This window comes from Pungitius pungitius, chromosome 15 (genome assembly GCF_949316345.1).
Source record: "Pungitius pungitius chromosome 15, fPunPun2.1, whole genome shotgun sequence".
In the NCBI taxonomy this organism is placed as follows: domain Eukaryota; kingdom Metazoa; phylum Chordata; class Actinopteri; order Perciformes; family Gasterosteidae; genus Pungitius; species Pungitius pungitius.
The window spans coordinates 12,204,549-12,231,171 of record NC_084914.1 but is presented as its reverse complement, the minus strand read 5'-3'; the positions used below and the strand labels follow the sequence as shown (position 1 = coordinate 12,231,171).

The following is a 26,623-nucleotide window of genomic DNA, read 5'->3' as shown; positions in this document are numbered from 1 at the left end:
TTCTTCTTTAGTGATGTGTTGTATTCTACAGGCTTATGAAAAAAGATTCAGTCGGAAGTGTTATGGAGCAAAAGTATCAAAGGATAAAAAGGAATGAATTGAGTCAGTGCAAGTACTTCAATGTTGCACTCAAGTGCAGTGGGCCCCTGTAGTTAGATTGAAGCACAAGAGGAGGGTGAAATCTGTTTAGTTTGATCAGGTCTTGCCTCTAGCTTGATCCCATTGCATTAGATTTCAATGATCTCATTTTATCTGTAGGTACATCCAGTTTTTATCCAGGATGGGAAGGACTGCAGATATTATTGGGCAATTGGGGTGATTCAAATCTGCCACCCACAAACGTTACACGTTACACATTAACTTCAATTGACTTCTTTCTGAGAACTAACTGACATGTCCTTGGATGACTGGGGTCAACACCCTCCTTATGCAACAGACCAAACCTCAACCTCAGCAGGTTTCAAGGGACCCCCGTACTAGTTACCTCAATAAGCACTGATGAATAAATTCAGCTTGCAAGAGAGCAAAGTGCAGGTTTCTGCTGTTGGGTGAAAGTATTTAACTTTGTCAACATTCAACTTCATCAGGGACCTAGATCTGCTCTGCTTTTTTAGCTTGTTGGTGTTTTTCCAGCTGGGTCTGAAGATGTTTTTACAACCTAAGAGCTCCAAAAACATAAAAACATCAACACTCAAGTTCCATATAAACCCTCCAAAGCAATGTTCACTAATTTGAAGATGCCACTTTGATCCGTGAAAATTGTGTCACAGTGCAAAGAAAACCTCAAGTTATGTTGTGTTTTTTGTGGTAAAGGCTTTGGTACTTAATTTAGTGCTGCGCCAACATATTTGTACAACATAAACCTGAAGGGAAGCAATTGCCTTTGCATACTGTACCTTTGCATACTGTAGTATGCAAACTGCAGCGTCCTCATGTGTTTGTACAGCTGCGAGCCTCTTTCTTTCACCTCTGTCCGTGTCCCGCACAGACACAGTTACCATCATCAGTTGGGAGCCCTCGCTCAAAGGGAATATGATTTGGAGATACTAACTAATAATGTGTTTATTTGATTTTTCAGACTTGACACCAAATGTGATCCACACTATGCATCACAGTGTCACTGTGAAAAAAGGGAAGGGAACTGTTGTTTGGAAAACACTGGAGCGCAGGTCACATTTTCCTTATATTTCCTTCTTTCTAGATCAACCGTATTCATCCAGTAATGTAGTTTGTATCACTGCTGCTAATAGTTAATAGGGGCCCTGTTTGTGTTCATCATAACATTTTGCAGGAATCTTTTCATTGGCCCATTAACTAGCGCGTGATTCAAGCTGACATTGTACCACACGAGTTTTGATGTTATTAAATTGACTTGGCTGCACAAATCACCTCCATTTTTAAAACTTTCATTATTGACATTGGCTTGTGTCCTTCCTAATCCTGGCCTAGTTTATTGCACAACTGCTGCCCTTTAAGGCCCATTACTGCCATCTATGGCCCAGCGGTAAGCTTCATAGAGCCCTCACAGTGTCCTGTTAGTTGAGCCACCATCACTCCAGATCACGTCTATAAGGTCTCAAACTCTGAGGTCATTTTCTCTACTTTGTTTCTTACAAGAAACCATAATTTAATGAATAAAAATAAGCCGGGACACAGGATTGGATTGTTGAATACGGACACAATTCCTCGTTACAGAATACAGAGTAATGCATATCTGTTGCTTCAGTTGATTCTTAAGAGTAGCTGCTTTTCCCTTTCCATAACATGTTTATTTTCTTTGTGTTGATATTAGTCTGTGCCGTATACTATGACATTCGTCTCATCGCGTTCAGCCTTTCATTGAACTTGAGACAAAAGACCAAGCAGAACTTCCCTTGGTTTTGGTGGTTATATTTCAACATATTTTCTTGGCAGCATATAAAAAAAGGAAACAGTGACTACAGCTAAATATCATTCTCTCTGGCCATCTCTGTACAGTATAGGTCCGACTGATCAGATGTACCACCCTTCATTCATTCCCTTCTGTATCAAAAGTTGAAATCCAAAAACTATCTAATTAACAAATAGAAACTTGAGTAAAAATGTGCAGATTCGGCCAAATCCTGTCAAATTTACACAGATTTGTGTAACAGATGTCCGACCTGTAGTTTACAGACCTTTTCTCTTGGTGCCCCTGCCTTTCAAATAATTACAATTGTTGAAACAAGGACCACGTGAGACCAAATTTGGGTCAAATAAACAATGTGCCTCCCTTGTCCAAAGGTACAGAAAATGACAAGAGCAAGAAAATAAACTCTGACATTAAACATCCTCTCTTGGAGTTAAAAATGTTTTTGTACAAGTCCTTGTTGCCTCATCATCAATCAGCAATCCAATATGATTATTATTATTTTTTATTTGTATATGAACTATATATATTTATTGTTTCCTGATGTGTCTCAAGAGCTCAGAACAAAAATGAATCCTGTATCAGAAAAGAATAAATCACAATTCAAAAATGACGACGTGCCAGCATCCGTACAACTGACTGGCCAATTGAAGAGCAGTACAAAGGTATTAGGCTGTCAGTAGAGATGTCAGTGTTCAGATCAGCGGAGTGGCGGTGAAAGTAGTCCATCTACTGAGATCTGTCTTGGGCCTAGTTCCGGGAGAACAGAAGGTAATGAGATCAAGGCCGGTGACATCGTCCCAGCTCGTAGGTGAAAGGGTGACGTCGGTCACAGAGAGGTACAGACAGGCAAAAGTGATTGTGTCTGACAAGGCTAGTTCCTCTCCTGAACAAATACAGTCTCCTGTGGACAAAGTCCCGCCTCCTGCAGCGTGATGTCATAGTCCAAGTGGGCAAGCTTTCTTCTGGGAAAGTTGGTGACGAGTTCGAAGCGCTCATTAGGGTAACCTTTGAACTGGACGTGTCTTACCAGGGCCTACGGGAGAAGGAGTAATATACCAGAAGTTAGACATTTAAAGTGACAAGTGGGCTAACGTGGCTAATCATTCTATTCAAATAAAGAGTTGACATATGCTTGTTGGCTGTGGGGCCTGGAGTTAAGAGGACAATGCTGATACCACTCTCACGTCCTGACAGTATTTATAAAGCTGGAGGCAACAGCTGGTTAGTTTAGCACAACCAAATGAAGACAATTAACTTACGTTCTGTCGCCACTGCTGAAGCCCAACAACTTATATCTTGTTTTAACTGTAAAAGAGCTGTGGGGTAAAGCGGTAGCTTCCTGGAGTGGCCAGGGGTGCAGCCCAAAAACAGTTAAATGGTGATTTTACAAAGCTATTAGCTGTTTGAAATGGATTAAACCAACGCCACAATAATGTGTTCATTAATGAGCTATAGAGGTGCTTTGGAAAGAACCAGCTAAGCTGTTTGCTTCTAGTCCTCACGCTAAGCGCACTTCCTCTTGGCTTCAGGCCCATACTTATTGGACAGAAATGAGTTATATCGCTCTTCTCATCTGACTCTTTGCAACAAAGCAAAAAAAGTGCAGTTATTGTGTTGTGTTCTCACCATAAGTTTTGCTTTGGAAGACAAGGAAATTTGTTCTCTCTGTCCGTCGGGGTAACGCAGCATCAATCTGGCTTTGGGCCCTATGTTGAAAAAAAAACAACAACAAAAAACAAGATGGTGGTTACATTTTCTCAATCTCCCGTCTCCCTTCACCGTCGTCACAGCGGTTTGAGGTCTAGAAGGACGCGTTGACGTACCGTTGTCGTCCGGACAGTCCACGTCACAGGTTTTGCTGGTGCTGGTCTTGGAAGGTCCAGCGCTCTCTGCGACTGAGGGGCAGTGGTTTCCTCCAGATTCTGCGTCAGGCTGAGGATGGCGAGGACCGGTAGCTGAGGGCTCCAGGTGGTTCTTTTTGCTTTCCTCCTTCTTGTGACTGTGGTTGTTTTCTTTGTATGGAGACTTTCTATGGGAAGAAGTGGAACTATCGGGATGTAGACGCTGCTGAGCCGCATTGGCCGGTGGGAGCAAGGTGTGTTTGCTGGTAAAACTTTTCTCTTCTGGTACTGGCATTTCGCTGTCTGAGCCATCAACAGAGATGGGACCCTCGCTGTCAGAGAAAGGCTCTGCATCTGATTCTTCGTCTTCGGATGGGGGGGAATCAGGCTCTTCAGGGGCATTTGAGGACTCGTAGTGGGTCTCCTGTAGGGAGGCTCGGATGGCTGCCTCCAGCTGACTGTCTTCGCTGGCATCAATAAGGCTCTCCTAGAACAGAAAACAAAGTGTGCAGCTGTAAAAAACAAATCAAGGAGCCGAGTAAGACAATACCAAATATGGCACAACCAACAAAGAGACTGATGACCACGTGGAGAGAGAGAGAGAGAGAGCTCTTATTAAAGCAGAAAAGAGAATCAGAGGCAACAAATGAGAGACTCACAGAGCGAGCTCGTTTGGCAGGAGGTGCTTGACAGGACGGCCCGTCTAGCTGCCCGTGCTCTGCCAGGAAGCCAGTCGTCTGCTCCAGGAACGACGCCACGTCCAGCTGATTCCACTCCACCATTTTTTGACCTGAAAAGAAGATATTTTAATAAATCAATGACAGAGCATTCAAGCAGCAAAAACAGATGTTCTCACCTGCATTGATCAGAATTGATCGTTCTTTGCAGGTGTTAACAGCGAGGGTGAGAGCTCTGCACACACACTGTATTGTTCTATTTATATGGCGACATTCATTGTAAAAACCTATTGTTGGTTGTGATTTATTCCATCACCTAATCACACAGGGACCTCTTGCTCAATCACTGTTAAAGGGTGTTATATAATTCTGCTATTAAAAGGACTTTTTTTTAATGCTGAAAAAAAGTATCCCCTCTTGAATCTGCAAGATGGGTCTGGTGTCCTCATCAATAACAACTAAGAAGTAAATTTAACTTAAACAGATGCCGTTCAATTACAATTACCTACCTTAGTATAGGAGCATCAATGAACACAAAATTGATGGTTATGTGTGCACAGAATATATAATAGGACATTACATTAGGACGTACTTTTGGAATTATTATTCACTGATATTTTTACCCTTCCTGCTGTAAAAGCACAGACCGAGGTTCCAGAAGGTGCTGTGATGACTCCTTTAGATTTGATCTAATCTATTTTCAAAAGGTTAACTGGTCAATAAAGATTATTATACGAATTGAATGTTTTTTTAGTCGGAGAGTGGTGTTTAAATTCAATGTCATTAAATGCGGTTTAATTGAAGATCCAGCATCAGGACTGTGGAATATGCTGTGACTTAGTAACTCACCTGTGCGGGGATCGAGGATGGAAATATAGGGAAACTTGTTCAGTTTATAGAACTGGATGTATCTTTGTCCTTCTTCACTATCATGATAAACCTGTAATGAAATAAAAAGACAGACATGAACCTCTACCCACATATACTAAAATTTAGTTATGTAGATGTGAATATTTGGAGGATGAACATTTGCACTGTTAATGCACTACTGTGCATTCTATATGTGTAGTCTACTGTTTTTGGGATTACGAAAGCAACACAGAGCTTTGAAAGTACAAACCTGCCAGAATATGAAATGTTCTCTGATGATGGTCTTCACTGCATCGTTACTCCAAACATCTCTGTTTAGGCACTGGCAGGCAAAGTCCTGAACATTTTGAATGTTGATCATGAGCCACTTGTTCTCCAGTTGTCCACAGTCTTTTGCCTGTCAGCACAAACAACACAGGAAATCAAGCTGGATTTAGAGGATTAGAGAGCGATTTATCTGACAATCGGAAAGTATGGCTGGGGACTTGAAGTTTTGCCTGCATCTTGATGAAGAACACATGAGTTTCAGCAATCATGACCAGTGTTTCCTCCGGGTCAACAGCTTTGGGGCTTAATCGCATTATACCAGTTGATTTCACAAATATTGCGAGTGCAAATCGAACCAGAGGGGACCCCATGCTTTAAATGCCCAGCCGCATACTCCTGCCCTTCTATAGAAGGACCACCTTGTTTCCCAACTGTGATCTAGACTCTCACCATCTAAAATTTCACCGAAAGTTCACACAAACCGAATAAAGACGTGTGGTTTAAAGTGTCCAGTGATTGATTCCTCACCGTCTCAAAGCTGCCTTTGTGCATGAGCTCAATGGGAGGACGGAAAAGGTCTGCCAGGGTGCTCAGTTTCTTATCCACTGTTCCACCGTTACGCAGCTCCTGTTCCTGACGGACTAGAAAAAGAAAAACATTCCTAGTCATTACAGGAAGTAAAGACACAGAAGGTTGAGACAGAGAGTAGTGACATTTTGTGTTATTGGTCGGAGCTATGTAGCATTAAACTCATTCACATCCTTTAAGCTAGGAAAGACTGAATTTACTCACTTGTTTCTGTTTGGAAGTCCCGGAAACCATCAAATATAGATCGAGCGGGTCTTCTTCGCTTTGGCACTGCATGTACAACAGACACATCAAAAGTCAAGTTCAGCAGACTGAACTGACACAGCACAGCCAGAAACAACCATTGAGTTTAACATTTGTTTGAATGAAAAAAGTACAATACCTCCAAACAATGGTTCAGGTTCCACCAATATGTCTTGCTTTTGAGGAATGGGTGCCCGTACATCACTGAGACATGAGGTAACACATAGAGTATTAGTCTTATGCCAATCTAGGGTAAAACATCTGGTACCCACCACGTTATAAAAAGGCACTCTTATTTTGTTAGCTACACAAATCACAGCAGTGCTCTGAACCCTCTCTGTTCATTGTTAACAAAAAACAGCAAAGGTAATTATGGAGCACAAACAAAGATTGAATCTTTAAGAAATAAAAGATGCTACTTTAGTGTTATCTGACACAAGTTTGTGAGGATAAATATCAGCCTACTCTGCTGGGGGAGCTCTGCTGCTTGAAGCTGCTGAACTGGAGCTGGTGCTGGGCTCCTCTGCGATTGCGCCTCCGTCCAGGAACATGGTCACGGCCATTTCCAGGTTGTTGTTGCATGCTTCCAACATATGTTGTCCGATGCTCTCTGTGGCCCCTGAAACGTTGTCGGACACGAGTTACGGTTTACATGACGAACTCTTCAGAGCTCCTGGGCTGTGCAATAGGGACACTGTTTCTAAATGGCAGCAAAGGCAGTATACACAGGAATTGAGTCCCGCAATACTTATTGTTCATCTGCACACATCTATACGGATCTGTCAATTTGCCAACATTAGAAAATCAATGTATTTATTAAAATTAAAAAAATAAATGAGCCGAACAGTAAAGATGATGACATACCACATACAAAGCATCAGGATTACACCCCTTCTTGTGTATAATCAAAATAATCCATTCAAAGTCTCTCGCTAATGAATGTTTTATATTTTCACCTACCTTAAATTGTACTACATATGAAATATACATGCTAACACGTTTTGACTTTGACTGCTTGCCTCTCAAAGGGCCATCATCTTTCATTCATTCATTAATTTGACTCCCTTTAAAACACTCCCGCCAAAAACGATATCAATGTCACTCTTGTTTAATATTGTTTGTGTCAGAGTTACGTCCTTCTTTTGTGTAAATGCCAAAGTCAACCTCCCTGTGAAACAGTGTAACCACTGATGCTGTTCACTGTGATGGATAACTAGCAGGTCTTCGTATGTAGACTATAAACACTGTACTGAAAGGAATGAATGAAAGCGAAACAACTGCCCCAAAGTCCGTCATTAGAAATACATCCGGTATTAACAAAAGCTACGGTATGCTTTGTGAACTAGTAATGTAAAGTTAGCTCAAGCGTGTGCTAACTTTACGTTACGTTATCGGAAGGCTACACACCACGATTTTGATTGAAATAACTTCAGATCTCAAATAAACACAATGAATAAAACTATGAGAGTACTCTGCATGTGAGAAAACACTAGATCCGAGGGTTAAGTTCATTCTTTTCTTAAGTGAACAGCCCCGCTGGGCTCTGCTGATCTCTCCGGGTCCACTGCGCATGTCCGTTTCACTTTCCAGCTCGAGCAGCAGCAGCAGCCCCCGAACTCTTTTAAAATACCGTTCAAATAAAAACACTGCCGATGTATTTTAAAGCACACACAAACTACCGAGATCCCCCTGAAACAGTAGTCGGAGACCAGCGGTGAGCTTGTGCGAGTGGGTTTAGCCTCCCAGACAGAGGGAAGAGTAACAACGTAAAGCCCGGCTGATGATGAAGAAGGGAAACGCTGAACAGCCCGACGTCCATTCCACATTATCAAACAACATGCAATGGCAAAAGCACCAGAAAATCATCTCAAGACGAGCGAGATAGTGTCCTTTATGAGCAGGACACAGAAAAGGGGCATTTTAAAGTGGTTGTGACAGATCACATTCAAAGCGGGTGGTTTAATGGTCCCTAACGGAGTATTAATTTTAGTTTTAGCAGATAACTGGCTGTGCTTTTTTCCCTCTGCATGCATTGACAGCGTAGGGGCCAGGGGAAGACTTAACGTCCGTTTTTCTATCTACGCACTCATTGTGTGGATTGTTGGAGAATGGAGCTATTCCAGTTGCATAATAAAAACCTACTTTATAAATTCAACGTTAAATAAAATGTTATTTTTACCTGTTATTGCTGTGAATTGTTGTATTAACCCATTCACCTCCGGAGCTGAGGTGTCTCCGAGCGCCGCCATCTTACCGCCACAAACAACAACATAAATGTCGCGCATGCGCTGTGCCGTCCTTGATGCCTGCCTGGCGCGGCGCGAGGCCCCTACGTCACTACGATTGTTCTGCTTTGTGGGTTATGTAGTCCGGTCACTTTTTATGCCATTATTTTAAAAAAGTAAAACGATTTGGGGTAATATATATATATATATATATATATATATATATATATATATATATTGTCATGCTGACCCTGTAGATTCCCTACTTTTCTTTCTCTGTTTGAAAATAATATAGTAAAATTTTTATTTTTATTTTTTTATTATTTTTATATTTTTTATTTCCAATATTCAGGAGGCTAATCGGACGTGTCACATATTTTGCATTGTTGTTTTGACTATATTTATAATTATAATATAAAAAAGAATGAAGAGAGAAAGTGTATTTTTTATCCAAAATCTGTGTTAGAGCACATTGAATTTAGGTGATGTTGTTTCTCGGGATAACTGGCATAAAGTGAATTCCTATCTTTCAGTTGCTAATCATTGTTAGTATATTTCACGTTCACCAACATTTCAAAATTGGACTGCATCTGTCATGACGAAACTCATGCCTCTAAAATTAAATTGACATAGACTTTCTCTAAGTCGTGACATTTTATTATTTGCATAATACATTCAGTTTGAAAACAGCATAAACCAAGTCCAAAAACTGTAAACTTAGTTGATTGATTAGCTAGTAGCAAATCCAGTAATTGTTTATTCAGTAACCAAACGGTTAAGTTATCACTGCTCTCAAATAAAGCTGCTGAGCTGCCTGCCATTGAAAAGAAAAAAGAATTTCACAAAGGGAAAGTGATGATAGAAGTCATTTTTTACACCATGAGGTGTCCAAATTATACTTAATTCACTTTGTGACCCTACTGACCAATTGTAATTGAAGCTAAATATAAAAATGGCATCATATTGACATCACTAATGTATAACTATTGATGTCAATGTGATGCTCATACACCTTCTGCAGTTGAGTTAAATTCAAATTAGATTTTGTATCATAATTTTGAATCCTTTGAAAGACCACAAATGGTTAAGTCACCTACAATATAATCCAGCATATTGTGCTGTTACGTTCCTGCCTACGAAGGGAGAGTAATATTAATAAGGTAAATTCTCACTGAAGATCCACTTCAGACCCAGATGAAAGGAATGATAAAGTCGGTATCTTGTGTTGCCCAGAAAGCACTTAGTTTGGCATTCTTAATGTATACCCAACAATGCATTGTAATCTGATGTGTGTGTGCTCTTTCCAAAAGGGACCTTTTAGTCCAGAAGTGGGAAATTCTTCACATATGTAAGGTGCGTCACCTGTTCATTGTAACCTGGAAGTATATCAAGTCTATTAATGCAATATTTACATGGGACTATCAGAACAGGTCACTCCTGAAAACCTCAAAACAGCAATATGTAAATGATCCTACATCAGCTATCAACACATAAGTGAAGCCAGTCCTGCCATTATATATTATAAATTCACTTAAAATACAATCTACATTTTACAGTTATCAGAACAGATATGAACAATTTCCCCAAAGTCCAAAAGACGAGCTGCAATCAGTGAGATGTAAAATATGTGAACACGGCATAGACATTCAGATTTTCCTTTCATCACTAACGATACCAGTTTATTAAAAATGATAAATCATTTCTTGCTTTCCTTCCAATGACAGATCTAAGCAGGGGCAGAACTGGCCTAAAACTACACGGTGTCACTGCGACGCGTTAAGTCTCATTTTAGATGTTCCTGTAACAGTGATGTCAGTCAATTCTTTGATTCTAAAGATTACAATATGTTAACACTATTTTCTGAGGGACTTCCCCTTTTAGATGTAGGTCTGTTTAATTGTTTGATAACTCAACTGTGATACTTGTGTCAAAGGTTTTACACGAGCAAAACCAAATAGAATAAACGCGCAACAAAATCCCTCAAACAGCAGGAACGCCCCTCTTTCCTCTCATATGATAGCAGTGCAATCTCATGAAATGTAATGAACAACTGATATCTTATTTTCCTGATGGCCAATTGATGAAATATGTCTCCACACTTCATTGCGCATGCAAAACAATAAAACTAAAATCAGAGCAGAAATATCAGGAAATGGAGATACATTTTGAAATCGTTCTCACAGTTCAAATCCTGCTTAAGAAAAAAAAAAACAAGCTTTAACCCCCTAGCACTGATCACGGTGTGAATGAGTGCATACATGCAAACACGTACGTGTTGAGTAAGCCGTGGGTGAGAGTGAACGTCGGAATGTGCGTTTGTGTACAGAGCGACTAGATGATTCAGTGAGGAGTGTGTTTTTTCAAAATGAAGTTTCTTTGGGAGGTAGGACACACAGGGCGGTGAGGGACTACACTGCGGAGCTGGACCGGTCAATTTTATACTGCAGTTTAGAAGCGGATGAAGGTGGCGTCGATCTGCCGCACACTGGGCAGCGCCAGCATGATCTTTCGCCGGTACTGTGGGTCCTTCTGTACAGGGTTTCTTTCGAGGTAGACCGTCTCCAGAGACTTGGCGTTCTTCAACTCGTCGAGATCGGACCAGTTGTCTATCTGATTATCGTTCATCTGTGGAGGATTCCAAGGACAACATGGCCAGTAAAAAGGACAGACCGGGTTTTGACAGATTAAACACAAACTTCTTTCAGGTTTCATATTTCCATTTGAAACCCTGTGAAGACAAATAGACCTGTTTAACCGAAAGTGAGCTACTATGTAATATAATAAATACATGAATTGATTTATTTTAGCCATCTATTGAGCAATTTCAAATTTTATATATTTAGATATTTTTTTACGTCTTTTATTTATAACTATTTATTTAATCAGTAGTATTGCACATAAAAGGACAAGCACAGATTCCGTATATGATAAAGTGATGGTGGCTGCACTCCCTTTGGGGGAAGCCTGCTCGCTCTAGAGCTCCTAATGGAACATTGTTATTTTACTAGTTTTGAATTTAGCTACTTTATTAATATTGATACAATATATTCAGTTCTATTTCCTGTGATGTCAAGTCAACATGTCTGCTGTCAAAAGGTGTACTGGTACGTCTGGAGAGGTTCTATAGTAAGGTTGCAAAATAAAAGACCATCAGACTGACACTCAGGTCGAACTTTGCCGACTATCCATACCCAGAACTCCTGCAGGTCGGTCAGATGGCTGATGTTCTCAATTTTCTTTACTCGATTGGCTGCGATGTCCAGGGTTGTAAGTTTCTTCTGTGAGGGAAAATGAACAGTGTTTGAATGAGGGGGGGGGGAAACTTCATTGTACATGTTTGTACAGTTAGCAGACTGCACAACAGGCTGTTTGGCAATCATTCCTTTCAGAAGTCCCATAACTCACGTTATTTTCCAAGCCCTCGATGACCTCGATGCCATTGTGGCTCAGATAGAGCTCTCTTAGGTTGACAAGATTCTGTAGACCTTCAATTTTAGTGATCCGGTTGCTCTGCGAATAAAAGAACCCTATGTTTTCATTTGAACATTTCATGTGAATTCTTTTAAACACTGAAAAAAACAACAGAATTTGTAAATACCTGAATACTTAAAACCGTCAAGTTGTGTAAACCCTCCAGATTCTGAAGCGTAGCTATTTTGTTGGTGCCAAGAAACAAACTTTGCAAAGATGAAAGAGTATCCAGGTTCTCTATGATCTGTAAACACAAATAAACAACTTCCTTCAATACATCATTCATGTACGCATGTCGGTTATGTGTAGCATTCATTTCTCATGTCTCACTGGCCAGGAGCCCCTTTGAGTCGTACCCGGATGCGATTGGAGCCCAGTTCCAGCATGTCCAGGCCTGTGAGGTGTTCCAGGTTGGCAATACTGCCAATTTTGTTGTGAAGTAGAAAAAGTTTCTTCAGCTTAGTCATTTGCTCCAGACCCTCCACCTTCCTCAGCATATTGAAGGACATGTCAAGCTGCCTATGGATCAGACAAAGAGTGTGTCATCACAAGTGATGTGTTTGAGATGCTTGTTCTTTGTTTTGAGTCACTTACATGAGAAATATAATACAGTGAATTCCCACACCCCAACTAAGCACTTGTTGGTGTGTGAAAATCTGATTTTGGAATCTTTAAAATAGAGAGATAAGGCCTTCTGTTTTCCTCACTTACTCGATCTCTGTAAGGTTCTGCAGGTTCTCCAGTTTGCGAATCTGATTGTCATAGAGATCTAGTTCCCGCAGTGAGCTCAAACTTTCAAGGTTTTCAATCTTTTTGATGAGATTCTGTCTTAAGGAGAGTGTCTGCACAAAGAGACGGAGAGGGAAAACACAAAACAATTAGGCAAAGTTACGAAAAAGGAACTATAGTTTACCATAGACCCTAAAATCCTTCTATGCTATCTTAAATTTCTAGAAACTTACTTTAACTTTCTTTAGCACCTCCAGTCCTTCAATCTTTCCAATACGACAATGAACAAGATCAACGTCCTAGAAAAAAAAACAGACAGCTAAGGATGAAATAACGTCGACCGAGATACACCAGTGATACGGTTTGAGAGGTAAAGCGTTTGTCGGAGAAGTGTTCACAAAACACGTGAACACAAAAAAGAACGCTCTGCTTCCACTCTGAAGCGCTACAAATAAAATGAACCACAAAAAGTAACCTTCCAAAAATATATAAATCACCCAACCAAATGGAGTCATTAAAGATGGAGGACATTTGACTTAAAAGCATGACTAGATATACTTTGGGATGATTGCTAAGATTTAGTCCATCCTCTAACCTCTTCTTCGGGGTCCAAAGTTATGGTATCCATGTCAACAGGAGACTCTTCTTTACCTTTAATAAGAGCAAAAATGAACTGGTTAACATCGATATTTGCATGAAGTTGTGGTATTTAATGCAGTCCTACAGCCAAACCAAATCTGGACACAAGTTAGGCAACCGTTGTGTTATTTAAACGTGAGGCATCCGGAGTTTGACACAGCACTGCCCAGATGGAGCTCGGCTTGTGCAGAGAAGATGTCATGATTTACTTGTGGTAGCGGGCTGGTTGGCGTCCACGTTGCCATTGATGCTCCTCCTCTTGGTCTCATCGTCGCCAGACTCCTCAGACTCACCCCGTCGGTCCACTGCACCCAGGGGGACAAAGACAAGGCGACCTTACGTTCACAGTCAAGACGCAGTGCGAACACGTTAGCTAACGTTAGCTGGTTTGGACCAGAGAGTGCAGATGTAATGGTTGAAAACGTGGATGCGTGTTGACTGAGCGGACAAGCTACGTAAAACATAAATATATCGTCAGATCATTAGAATCGACATAAGTGCCATGGGAACTGAAATGAGATGACAAGCAGGATAGTTGTAAGTTGACGTGAACTGTGTGACGTCAGCTAACGAGGGGTTGTTGTTTGCCTGCTAGCTAAATTAGCAAGCCTGTGATAAAGGTGTGGTTTCTAAATAAAAAATTCCCCGTATGTGATCTTTCAAAAACAGATGCATTTGTTAAAATCCTTGCCGGTTCACCCAGCTAATATGATCATAGACGGCTGGTTTTGAACACATTTACTGACCTTCCATCTCTTGGAGCTCTCCCACAGACCTGGAAGCCATGTTTCCTGTAAACAGTCCTGACGACTGCTCAGCCAATCCGGTTGAGGCTCGTGCCGCGGTCACACACTAGATGGCGCTGGTGCCACACATTCACAGACCACATGTTAGCTACATAGGTAACTGCAAACGTACCAAAACAATAGCAGTTCGTGTAAGACAAACAAAGGCCTACTTTTCCTCAAAAGTTACTCTCTCCATATAGTTCCCTGCACACAACAGATAACATCCCTGTCTTTCCATCTGCCCTGCATACTGTACATTTTAAGTAATGATCGGCATGCAAATTATAGAGGACATTTAAAGGTCTGGCGACCACACACAAAATACAACAGCAGAACACATCCTGACATAAGATAAGATAAGACCAGATGAGATATTATAGGATAACATTACAGAACATAACATGAGCCCACACACATAGAAGACAAACAGATACTGTGGATACTGGAACCACTTATCTAGTCATTAGATTGAGCTCCTGCGTCATTTTTCTCTGACCTTTTCATGTTAAGCATATGACATGACAACAAAGCAAAAACAGAATTCATGACCTAAAATTAAACTGGGAGACTGAGGTGAACAGAGTGCCTTATTATTATACAAATAAAAACAGCAGCTGTTTCATCCAGGATAACAACAAGTTTACATTACAAGTCATTTAGCTGACGCTTTAATACAAAGCTACTTACAATAAGTGCATTTCAACCATAGAGATACAAACTCAGAAGAACAAGAAACAAGACAGTGCAACTTCGTCAAACAAGCCATTTCACAACTTGTTATAGATAAGTGCCATTATAAGTACAATTTAACTGAGCATAGATAGATAATACTGTGCAACCTTTTAGAAGTTGGTTTGTTGTGTTACAGAGTGAATGGAACTAAGAACACTTTGCCACTTGGTCATTTACCATGAACGTACAATACAAACACAGGCAGCGCAGTGTGAGATTTACTTCAAAAACCCAAAGTTTTGTGTCTCTTTAAGAAGATTTTGTGAGTGGCCAGAGAGATCCTCTAGATAAAGACTAAGTACCTCTTATCCAGTCAGACTGGTCGACACAGAAAATCCTGGCAGCCATTTGAAAATCAACAGGCTTTAGAAACATCTTTTATTTTATCTACAGCCGGCATATAAATAATAAAATAAAAGCAACACTATTTATAAAATAATACTACAAGGCCAGTATTTCACGCATGGAATGTACTTAAGGAGCATTGCCATGAAACCAGCAGAGCAGATGAAGCTTTATTTCCAATTCCCCTTTTACATTTGTATTCGGGTTCTTTCCTTCCAGATTTTTTGTATGGTTTTGAGTGTTCAGATGTTTTATAAAAGCAATACTGCAATGCGGAAGTAAAATGAGACCTTCAAAGGACTGTACTAAGTTTGAATAAAAGGAAGAAAGTTTCTGAAGTAATGGAGCCGAATTGCTCTTGACAGTCTTACTTTATGAAGTAGTATTCCTTTGGATCATTACGAGTGAAGCATAAGTATGTTAGGCCTAAATTTGCAGCTGACGATGAGCTAAAGCTTATTTTTAATCTCCAACCATACAGTCAGATACAATTAGTGGCAGAAACAGAGAAAGGCATACAACATATTTTTTTGAAGATACACTAGTCCAAAATGTAGTATTGGGCCCCACTGTTGCCATAGTGAATGTCTCCTTGTTGCCATGGTTTCCAAGAAGCGGCTAGTGCTATATTGAAACTTTTAACGCCTGGAGACACCCGTTAAGATATCGGATGAGTTTGACCTCTGTGACCTCTGACCCCAGGTGCTCTACTCACCTCAGGGTGGCCCACTTTGTTGAACTGGATCTGAGGGGGAGAGAACCCTCCAGCCCACATGTCAGCTACATTAACCAATCAGGAGCGAGAACAAGGACCATTTAAACAAACAAAACGGCCGCGCGCAGTGGTAGGAAGAAGGGTGGAGTACTGATGTACATGACTGGGGTTAACGAGTTTTTTGTGATAATTTACTCTCTTATCTAGGATGCATTATTAGTGCGCTGGTCACACATAAATTGGTTAAAACGCTCGTGTCTATTTATATCCGCGGAGACTTGTGTCCTTTCCCCCGGCGCTGGGACGAGCTGAGGTTTGAGTCGTCAACGAGTACGTTCACGCCTGAAATGCATCTCCTTGGCTTTTTGGTGCTCATGTTATGCGAGTTATCACTGGGGCTTCCTGTTCCAGTAGGTAAGAGGCTTTTATCTTTGTATTATATAATATTACTTTACTTCTCTGTGTAGTTGCTAGATTACACCAGGAAATCATAGTCTCGCACAAACCCAGAAAAACAACCCGGATGGTTCACCGAAATCTGTTGAATGTACAGTTAATTTACGGTAGCTAGTTAGCCATCGCAAGCAGATCACGTGCAGACTAACGTAATTTACGTACTGCGGTCATGTGGACCGCATTTCAAAATGAAATGCACCTCTATTTGAGGCCTTACGGCAAATGTGCTTATTCAGCCCAAAAGGCACCAATAGTCTTTGGAAGTGTCATTTCTCAATCTTTGAACTGTCATCAAATCATATCAAAAAAAGGTAACACACTATTTTCATTTGATCCCAGTTCAGGTTGACCTCCTCTATGCCCCTGTGCATTTTCATGATAATTAGTTTACAGCTTGCGAGGAAATTAAAGGCAGAGGTCAAAGGTTGTATCAGAATTTTCCTGGATTGTCATCCACAGTCGCTGTCGCAGTAGTGGCCTTTGCCCTTACAGGAGGCTCCTACCCTCATTAATGTCAGGCCGCGTTTCCGGTGGCGGGGGAGAGGGGAGGCGACGGAGCTGCCCAGCCTAGAAATTCCCTTTCTTACCTTGATTTCACAGCTTCTCTGTAATTGTTTGCGATCACATGACTGAGCGCCGTTTATGGACTGAGCCTTGATCGGATGGACACAGGCCCTTGAGCGGCACCGGCCAAGCGGTCCCACGTCCAACCACATTTCGGCAGTGGGCCCTGCACCCGACATCCTGTCCTCTGCACTGAAGGGGGACAATGGACCCACTGAGCTGAATTAATCTTTAATTCTCTCTAAAACTGGACCGTAAAGGTTTATGAATATATACATGGGTGTGGAGGAGAGGGAAATGACTATCATGTCATTTTTACTGACTTCCATTTTCTCAAACTGTAAAGTACTATTTCATGGTGTTGTCCATGGGCATAGGGGAGGTCAAAATGAACTAAAGTGAAAATAGTGTTACCATTTTTGGATCTGCTTTAAAGACAGTTCAACTATTGGAATTGACGAATATCATGTCATTTTTGCTGATATCATCTTTAAATTTCTGTACAGTAATATATGATGAATATGGTAATGAGCATAGAGGAGGGCTACTGGATCATGGATCGAGTGAAAATAGTGTTACCATTTATGAGACAGTTCAAATATAGGTAAATTACAAATATCTAGGAAGCTTAGTGCTGTTTGGGCTGTTCAAGCCCTTTACCGTAACTCCTGAAATGGAGGTGCATTTCATTTTGAAATGCGGTCCGCATGACCGCAGTACTTAAACTGGACTGGTTGTTCTGACGAGTCATTCATTTTGGTACATTCATTCGTTTAATGCTTTTACTTTTACTTTTCAGAGGATGTAAGGTAATGACAGCTGCACGGTCACTCCAATAAATTCTGTCTATGAAATGTATGGCTCTGTTTTTGTTGACACTGAAAGGAGTGCTAGTTTCCCTGTGTGGTGATTTATGAGGCCACATTATGTTTACGGTTTATTTTACCCCAACAATATACACATGTTATTCGAAATAATATTCACTGTTCACTAATTCACAGTTCAGACAACTCGTGTACTTATAACAACAAAGGTGTCGCCATAGTGTACATTACTTTTTAATACAATACAATGACTCCATATTGCACACATAGATCTTGTGCCACTTGGAGCCGTTTTAAAATATTTGTCTGGAATGTAAAAGCGATCCTAAATATATTTAAATTGTATTGCTGCAGGGACTAATTTGTAACACTTCAGTTACATTTTAACCAATCTTTCCATCTCCGGTTTTGTTACATAAAAACATTCCCACAGGGAGTTAAAGCCCACTGTGACATTTGGAGTCTACCTTGTTTTTTCACTGTTCTGCTGTTAATGTGTCCGTTTTGGTTGCCCCTCATTAGATACTATCCTAGTGCAGGTCCAGCAGCGGGGAGTGGTGGGTGCTCAGCAGGTGGTGGAGCAGGTGCTTTTCAATGGGGTCTCTCTTCCTGGCAAAAGCCACATAATCCAAACCATTTCAGCTGATTCACTCCTTCCAACTCTTCTTAGATTCAACCAGACTTCCGTCATGAGTAAGAAATTCCTCATAAACTAGCAATGGTATATAATGAATGTAAATATCGACTACATGTCAATGCCTTTTTTCTTTTATCCTCAGGAGATCACACTGTCCTCCGTTCTCGTGAATGCATCCTGGAGGGGTCTCTGCTGCACTGGGCCGACCGTGTGTTCTATGACGGCGAGGTCTATCTGACTCTGGACCACAGCGACGGGTGGATCGCCCACGTACCAGAAGCGCTGGCTTTCAAAGTGGCGTGGGACCAGGAGGAGCAGCGCACAAAGAGAGAGAGGACCCACCTTCAAGAGGGCTGCATCAAGCTAATGAGGGAGCTGATGCTTTCAGAGGAGCAGTCGGGTTTGTTTACTTTCTTGCTTTTAAAAGGGCACATTTTTTTACCTATCATCAAACATTAACATTTATCAAACTACATCTAACCCACAAATATATATATATATATATATATATATATATATATATATATATATATATATATATATATATATATATATATATATATATATATATGTATATATATATATGTATATATGTATATATATATATGTATATATATATATATATATATATGTATATATATATATGTATATATATGTATATATATATATATATATATATGTATATATATATATATATATATATGTATATATATATATATATATATATGTATATATATATATGTATATATGTATATATATATATGTATATATATATATATATATATATGTATATATGTATATATATATATGTATATATATATATATATATATATGTATATATATATATATATATATATGTATATATATATATATATATATATGTATATATATATATATATATATATGTATATGTATATATGTATATATGTATATATGTATATATATATGTATATATATATATATATGTATGTATATATATATATATATATATATATATATATATATGTATATATATATATATGTATATATATATATGTATATATATATATATATTCTTTTAATTTATTATTTATTTTTTTAAGTGGATTTTGTAGAGTTGTGTTATGAGCCACATTTGAACTGTACCTTTTTTAACTTGACAATACTTATCCTGGTGTTCTGGAAGATAATGCATTCTATCAATAACAATATTCTACAGTGTTTCCTAGTGGCATTTTGATGCAAACACTTATTTGATTCCCCCTTATGGGGAAAACCTTTTCATCAAGTGCAAAAGTATAGCATCATGTTGTCAGAAAGGACCCGTTATACATCATTAATTCACTGGGATCATAGATTGAATGAGTGGATTTTCCTGACCTCACAGGAAAATTGAGGTCCGGATGGCGACAGCATCAGAGCGGTGTGTAAGCCGCTCAGTAGCTGAACCCACGTTTTTGGTCTTGACTTAATGGAGATCAAGTGGACCAAGTCAGTAATCATGTTAATACCTCTTAAACATGAGATAACCTACATTTGATCACATGATATTGACGTTTTTATTTATTGGTTCTCAAATTCCAACCATGTGTTGGACAAAAAAACTGAAGACAAGAATGTGTTTTCATACGTTTGTAAAAGTAAAATGTTCTTACATTTCTTAAGAAAAAAGCAAAAGAGGGAAACATTGAGTTTTTAGAAACCAATGGTTACGAACAAAAATAACAGGAATTTCTGCCAGAGGCCCTTTCTATGCTACAATATGAAAGGGTTATACAAAGGGAAATTGTTGTTAGTCCATGTGGTTAAAAAGAAAAAACTAAGCTAAACAAAGTCCACCCCTATTTACAGTCACAATATCCAGAGGCCAGTTAGCTGGCTTGCAGTCAGGTTACAATGTTACAATTGCGTTTCTTTTTCTAGTTCCAGGGATTTCTTCGCCTCAGTTTCTGATCCCAATCTCGGCATTCTTGGCATTTACAGGACTGCTCATAATCACCCTTATCCTCACCAAAAAGAAAGGTGCGTGTCTGTTTGAGGTCTATTTGGATCAAATTAAAACAAGTTGCATAGATTTTAACATGGCTACAGCCTTAAAAGCAACATTCATGGTACAACAGAATTTAGTACAATGGGGGCCCTTGGGTGTTAAACATCAACAGCTGGAGCTGTTAAATCTCTGCTTGAAATGTAAATCTCATTCACCTCATGAATACGCTCATAAACTGCTACATTGTGACTCCTGTCACAAGAATTTTGGTATGGTCTCATGCTCACAGGGACATATAAAGCTGTGTCATGTGCTTTGATTTTCTTTTTTCCTCTCACTCTGCATAGGTTCCGGGCACCCCGGAGGTAAGAAAACAACAATCATTAGTTACTGTACAAGTCTCATTTAACACACTTGGAAGATTGACATTGTTTGACCACCGGATGTCACACGGATGAAACAGTGCCGAGCTCATTATGTTTCGGTAGCTTTTCATTTTGTTAGTTGTGAGTGTCAGGCTAAATTGTGCCCTCTGATTTCCTTGCAGGTGTTATTGGCTCCATTATACACTACCCCAAAGACATGACTGAAACAGCTGCAGAAATCAACGGTTACAGGAGCTTGGAGTTCAAAGCTGATAAACGGTGTCCCGTTTGAGCTTCCTATTCCTTTTCTCCTGTCAACTTACTGATAAGCACCAGCACGTCCTATTGGCAGTGTTTCTCCATGAGTGTAACCAAACTTTTGCTGCAGCACCAACAGCCACCGTATGTACCATGTTGGGTCTGGATTCCAGATTGCATTTTGTTATGCACTTTAATGCATATATCACATTGCATTACTTTTAATTAGGTAATTTTAACCAATAAATGTTCAGTGCCTGCAGCATTGTAAAAGATTTTTATTGCACAACTAATAACCTAAAGGGCACTTGGATAATATTTTCTTGGATTATTCCAACAAACGTGTGTGGAAACATAAATAAAATGTTCTATTTCCAGAGTGTACAGTATCTATGCACATTGAGATGAAAAAAGTCACATGTATCTTACAGTCTGTAGATAAAGACCTGCTGAAAGTAGGGGTTTCTTTTTCTTCCACTTCACAGATGGACAAATTACTCTAAACTCTGCTGGACACCGATCACACGACAGTGTCCAGTTATCCAAAGAGTTGGACTGCACTGTTTTTTGGTTTGAGATGCCATCCTTAGGACTCTCGTATATATATATCTATGTGGTACTGTCCAGATGTTTTACGCATGTGTCATTTTAATATGTATGATTAAAGATCCTTTTATTGTTGCTTAATTTATACTGTCAGATACAGCTTTTGACTGTTGGGTGACCCTTATGCTGATTTAATCCTGAGTGAACTTTTTCCCACTTTTATTTGCAAATGATTATGGAATAGTTTGGGCCTCATTCTCGCACACATCTAATTACTATTAATGTTAAAAATGAATCCCTTAATAAAAACGGTAACATTATTTTCTGCCTCATATAGTACTTTTGAGAAGGTGGGGTGGCTGTTTCTTTGACTTGGTCAACTGTCAAACAAAAATCTGCTTGGCTGACTCATCTTTTACATCACCTATACACAAACTTTTGTACAAGTGTAAATATTTTTATGCATTGTGACAAAAACCTGAACATTGGCCCAAAGGCCGTATGGGTATGTAAATTCTCAAATGGCCCTTTTGACTTCTAGAGTAGAATATTTACTTTACACCTCATCAATGATCAGACTTTGACTAACAAGTCAGTTTGGTGGTGTAATAATTGTTCAACATTTGGTAATCATTTCCATCATTTTTGTTCCCAAACTCCAGAAAATACAGTCAAACATGAATAAACGTACTGCATGTAAGTTTCAATAACATCGTTTTAACTACATTCAACTATTTGACGCAACAAATCAATTTATATTGTGATAATTGAATATGGTAAAAAAAACATGCAGGTGTATTAACAGAATCTGAATTAGAAAATTGTTTTTTTATTCACCAATCTAGCTGTGACTTGATTGTGACCGTGATTTGTTAGGCGCTCTCCTGAAGATTGCAAGAAGCGATTGTTTTTAATCCAATCATAAAACTTTACAATCAAAATATGACAGTTTATCCCTTAAGGGAGGTTACTTCAACTCTTGAAATATGTCTAACAATGTTGTATTGCAGATAAAGATATTGTGTGAAATGAATAATCTTGTATAGATATACAGATAAACTGTATTGCAGCAACCTTTGGAATTCAAACATTAGTCTGATCTTCCTTCAACTTTCTAACCTTAGAATAATAAAATAAAAGACACTTGATAACTGACATGTTAAGTAAATCAACCCTTCTTAAAAAAAATTAGATTTAAGGGATTTCTTTCTGTTTTTACTGTTTTCATATCACACAACTAAATAACAACTCCAATATCATGTTTTGGCCAATAGATGGCGATATATTTTTTCTAGGGAGGTGGTTTTTCTGTCAGGACGTTTCCTCCACCAATCACAGAAACGCATTGGAAAGCGTTACCATAGCTATGGTTGACGACAACGGCTGCTCCTCGAATGAACCAATAGCAGCAGCGCATTCTGGGATTTAAACCGTGTAGCGTCAGCGTCACGAAATTCAAAATCTGGAAAGAGACATCAGGGAAAGACCCGTGTCGAACGAGAGTATTCCACGTTTTCCCAAAGAGGTGAGATGATTGGGTTTATTATGAGGTTGTAAAAGTCCCCCTTTTGACGTCACATTATTTTTGAAAACATTAAATTCATTAAAATGAATGCTAACATTTTTACTAGCTAGCTAAATTAGTTAACGGTGTGTTTAATTAATAACCCCCATTCGGTTGATTCAAGCGTGTTTAACGTCAGCTGCTGTTAAACGACGACAGCGTACGATAATCTTCACTCTAGTGAAATGCTGTTTCCTTCGTCGTACCAATCGCTAAAGAAACGTTAGTGTTACGTTAACGTTACCTCTCCGAGGCTAGCGTTAGCATTGCGTGCGTCCTCTACCAAACCAGCAGACTCCAAACTAGCTAATATTAGCACAGCTTTGCCCGTCAAACGAGCGCTTTATTCATTCCTTGACCTTTATCTACTCCCGGTAGTGTTAAAATCTGGCAAAAAATGGCGCAGTTTGGATTTGAGAACGACATCCACAGTATCCTGAAGCTGGATATGCCCATCACAAACGCTCCCATGGCGAGGTGGCAGCGAAAGGCCAGCTCATCCAACGCATCGGCCTTGAGCGGGCTGTCGCCCGGCAAATCTGCCAACGCGTCCCTCAGCTCATCGAAAACTCCGAGCAAAACCCCAGGTAACTGGGCCACTGAATTCATGCCAAGTGACTTTCTCGGTCCTTCCATCCCTGCGACGATAACCCACCCGGCTTTGCTTTCGTGTCACAGGAAAAAACAAAAAGGTAACACCGTCGAAGATGGGGGGCGACCGCTTCATCCCCACAAGAAACAGCAAACAAATGGATGTGGCAAGTTTCCTTCTGTCAAAGGAGAACGAGCCCGTGGACGCCAACAATGCAACGAGCACATCAGTAAGAGACCGTTTCAATCAATTTTCTCACACTTTGCTTCATGGTGGCTTTTTTAATTAATGAAGGTTGCGTGTGTCTGTCACAGGAAAGCCAGAAAGCCTGGTCCATGTCACTAAATGGATACAACATTGAGGACGCAAAGATCCTGCACCTTGGAGGGAAACCACTTAATGCTCCAGAAGGTAAGGACGTTTGTATCGACCTTGGCACTCACCACATTGCAGGAGTGCAGAAGGTACTATTTTACTTTCTGATTTATAGGTTATCAAAACAACTTGAAAGTGCTCTACAGTCAGGGCGCGACTCCGGCCTCTGTCAAAAAGACAAGATACATATCATCCTCTCCGGACAGGATTTTGGACGCTCCTGAGCTTCGAAATGATTTCTGTGAGTCTAAAAGCCGGCGGGTGCCTTATTATAATTATTCATGCATGTGACATTTACTACTGTGACTGCAATGCATGCATAACCCTTCACATTTTGGGTTCACCGCAAACTACGCACGGTGGACATCGGTCACTACATTAGTTGCTATACTAAATATACATATTTTCTCTTTATGCTAAACTGCACCTATGTACAGATGGGAAGCATTCATTTGGGCTGCTTATTTCCCCCCAGATTTGAATCTGCTTGACTGGAGCAGTCGAAATGTTCTTGCTGTTGCACTTCATAACAGCGTTTACCTGTTGGATGCCACGCAAGGAGACGTCACTTTTCTCATGTCATTGGAGCGCGAGGAGGATTACATCTCCTCACTGTCCTGGACCAAAGAGGGAACGTACCTCGCCATCGGCACCAGCGACTGCAAAATCCAGGTCTGTTAACTGATGTTCCACCTTTCAGGTCTAAAGAACTGCTTTCTGTCTTCGTTTTTAGTTTTAATGGCACATTTTTGTATTCCTAGTTGTGGGATGTTTACAACCAGAAGCGTCTCCGCAGCATGGCCAGTCATACGTCTCGAGTTGCAAGCCTCAGCTGGAATGACCATGTTCTCTCCAGGTAAAGTTCTTTTCTGATCAGAACAAAAACTTTCCTGTAGTGTCCATTTTTTACTCAACTGGACGGTTTCTCGCCTTCCCAGCGGCTCAAGATCGGGACACATTCACCATCACGATGTGAGGGTGGCAAACCACCACATCCACACGATCTTCGGTCACTCACAAGAGGTGTGTGGGCTGCAGTGGTCCCCTGATGGGCGATACCTCGCCAGCGGAGGCAACGACAACATGGTGTATGTGTGGCCCCGTGTGCAGGAGGGCACCGACAGCCAGTCGCTCCGCGCCTGGAGTGAACACCAAGGAGCTGTTAAGGTAAGGGGGTATGTTTTTGCTGGTTGAAGTCTGAAGCAAATACATTTTCTTTACTATTAACTATAATTACCTTTTTTTTTGATGTGCTTGCCACTCTAGGCTCTGGCCTGGTGTCCATGGCAGCCAAACATCCTCGCATCTGGAGGTGGAACCAGTGACCGCCACATCCGCATCTGGAATGTAAACAGTGGCTCCTGCATCAGTTCGCTTGACACCCAATCCCAGGTACCCTCGCGCTAATGGATCCTTGGTTTCTAATGGTTTAGTTAAACAACGATTGGACCATACGCTCAAATCACACGTGCCAACTTTCTTTTCAGATCTCGTCCCTTGTGTTTGCGCCAAACTATAAGGAGCTGGTCTCTGCCCACGGATATGCCCACAACAATGTAGTCATCTGGAAGTATCCGGCGCTCTCCAGGGTCGCAGAGCTCAATGGTTTGTTTCTCTGTAGTGTGTATATATTTTTAAGGAAACGTCTAAACTGGAAGCTGACTGTCTAAACTGTGCAATGTTTGTTTTAGGCCACGAGGACAGAGTTCTCAGTTTGATTCTGAGCCCCGACGGCTCTACTGTTGCAACCGTTGCCGGAGATGAGACTATCCGCCTGTGGAAGAGCTTCGAGATAGATCCTGTAAAGAAGGCCAAAGAGAGGCTGGTCAAATCCACCAGCGGCGTCATCCATCAGTCAATCCGATAACTTGCGTTGTTGTGCTTTCTAAGGCGTTCCTTTTTTAAATTCTTTTAGTCTATGCTTATGTGCAAATGTTTTATTTAATCTACAATAAAGAAGTCTGCCCAGTTCTTTGGCTGTGACTGGAAATTTACTGCTCCTATAGGCGCTGTAATGTTTTCTTATTTTTATTAAACAGAGTTGCCAAAAGTAAAGTGTTGGGTTTTTTAGCCAATATATTTATGGCCTTCGCTTAGCTTTTGTTATAATTTGGATGCATTGTATACAGTGGACTGGGTTATAAATAAATGGTTTGATTACCTAATGTGCTATGTTGTAATGTGTATGCGTTCTTTGATAACAATTGACACACTGATGGCAATTTCACCAACTTTCCAAACTATTATAAAAAAAAAAAAAAATGTGGCCTTTTGCTCTACCAAAGCTTCAGGTCACGTTTCTGTCTCAATAGAACGTCATTATTTAAACCCTTGTTCCTTGAAGCTGCCATGTCTTTAGGAATAGTCTAAAATGGAAATTTTTCCCTGATTAAATTTAAGTAACTAAACTAGTGCCTCAATTTTTAAAAACACAAGGAACCTGCTTACTGAT

At 40.1% G+C, this 26,623-nt stretch overlaps 4 protein-coding genes across 5 annotated transcripts; 2 read left to right on the top strand and 2 right to left on the bottom strand.

The window, feature by feature from the left end:
* Window positions 1–1,526: 1,526 nt before the first annotated feature.
* On the bottom strand, window positions 1,527–8,684 carry ubxn7 (UBX domain protein 7). The gene is made up of 11 exons (XM_037459150.2): window positions 8,557–8,684; window positions 6,843–6,996; window positions 6,517–6,581; window positions 6,339–6,404; window positions 6,075–6,187; window positions 5,530–5,676; window positions 5,259–5,349; window positions 4,392–4,522; window positions 3,715–4,219; window positions 3,518–3,597; window positions 1,527–2,924 (listed from the first exon to the last, which is right to left on the bottom strand). Exons 1-11 carry the CDS (start codon window positions 8,660–8,662, stop codon window positions 2,763–2,765), a joined length of 1,620 nt encoding a protein of 539 aa, XP_037315047.2. The 5' UTR covers window positions 8,663–8,684; the 3' UTR covers window positions 1,527–2,762.
* A 1,130-nt stretch (window positions 8,685–9,814) lies between these two features.
* On the bottom strand, window positions 9,815–14,303 carry ppp1r7 (protein phosphatase 1, regulatory (inhibitor) subunit 7). The gene is made up of 10 exons (XM_037458929.2): window positions 14,188–14,303; window positions 13,651–13,746; window positions 13,398–13,453; window positions 13,036–13,101; window positions 12,785–12,915; window positions 12,430–12,592; window positions 12,201–12,317; window positions 12,008–12,112; window positions 11,794–11,880; window positions 9,815–11,227 (listed from the first exon to the last, which is right to left on the bottom strand). Exons 1-10 carry the CDS (start codon window positions 14,225–14,227, stop codon window positions 11,051–11,053), a joined length of 1,038 nt encoding a protein of 345 aa, XP_037314826.1. The 5' UTR covers window positions 14,228–14,303; the 3' UTR covers window positions 9,815–11,050.
* A 1,776-nt stretch (window positions 14,304–16,079) lies between these two features.
* On the top strand, window positions 16,080–22,363 carry LOC119209516 (uncharacterized). 2 transcript variants are annotated; one of them, XM_037458930.2, is made up of 6 exons: window positions 16,080–16,435; window positions 18,388–18,558; window positions 18,645–18,902; window positions 20,405–20,503; window positions 20,819–20,836; window positions 21,019–22,363. In XM_037458930.2, exons 1-6 carry the CDS (start codon window positions 16,369–16,371, stop codon window positions 21,126–21,128), a joined length of 723 nt encoding a protein of 240 aa, XP_037314827.2. In that variant the 5' UTR covers window positions 16,080–16,368; the 3' UTR covers window positions 21,129–22,363. The 2 variants fall into 2 exon arrangements, with proteins under 2 accessions (XP_037314827.2, XP_062413704.1); XM_062557720.1 differs by having other exon boundaries at window positions 16,085–16,435; window positions 18,508–18,558.
* A 685-nt stretch (window positions 22,364–23,048) lies between these two features.
* Window positions 23,049–26,438, top strand: cdc20 (cell division cycle 20 homolog). The gene is made up of 11 exons (XM_037459579.2): window positions 23,049–23,165; window positions 23,583–23,791; window positions 23,883–24,025; window positions 24,111–24,207; window positions 24,287–24,412; window positions 24,647–24,843; window positions 24,933–25,027; window positions 25,110–25,338; window positions 25,438–25,563; window positions 25,659–25,776; window positions 25,863–26,438. Exons 2-11 carry the CDS (start codon window positions 23,602–23,604, stop codon window positions 26,036–26,038), a joined length of 1,497 nt encoding a protein of 498 aa, XP_037315476.1. The 5' UTR covers window positions 23,049–23,165; window positions 23,583–23,601; the 3' UTR covers window positions 26,039–26,438.
* Window positions 26,439–26,623: the final 185 nt, after the last annotated feature.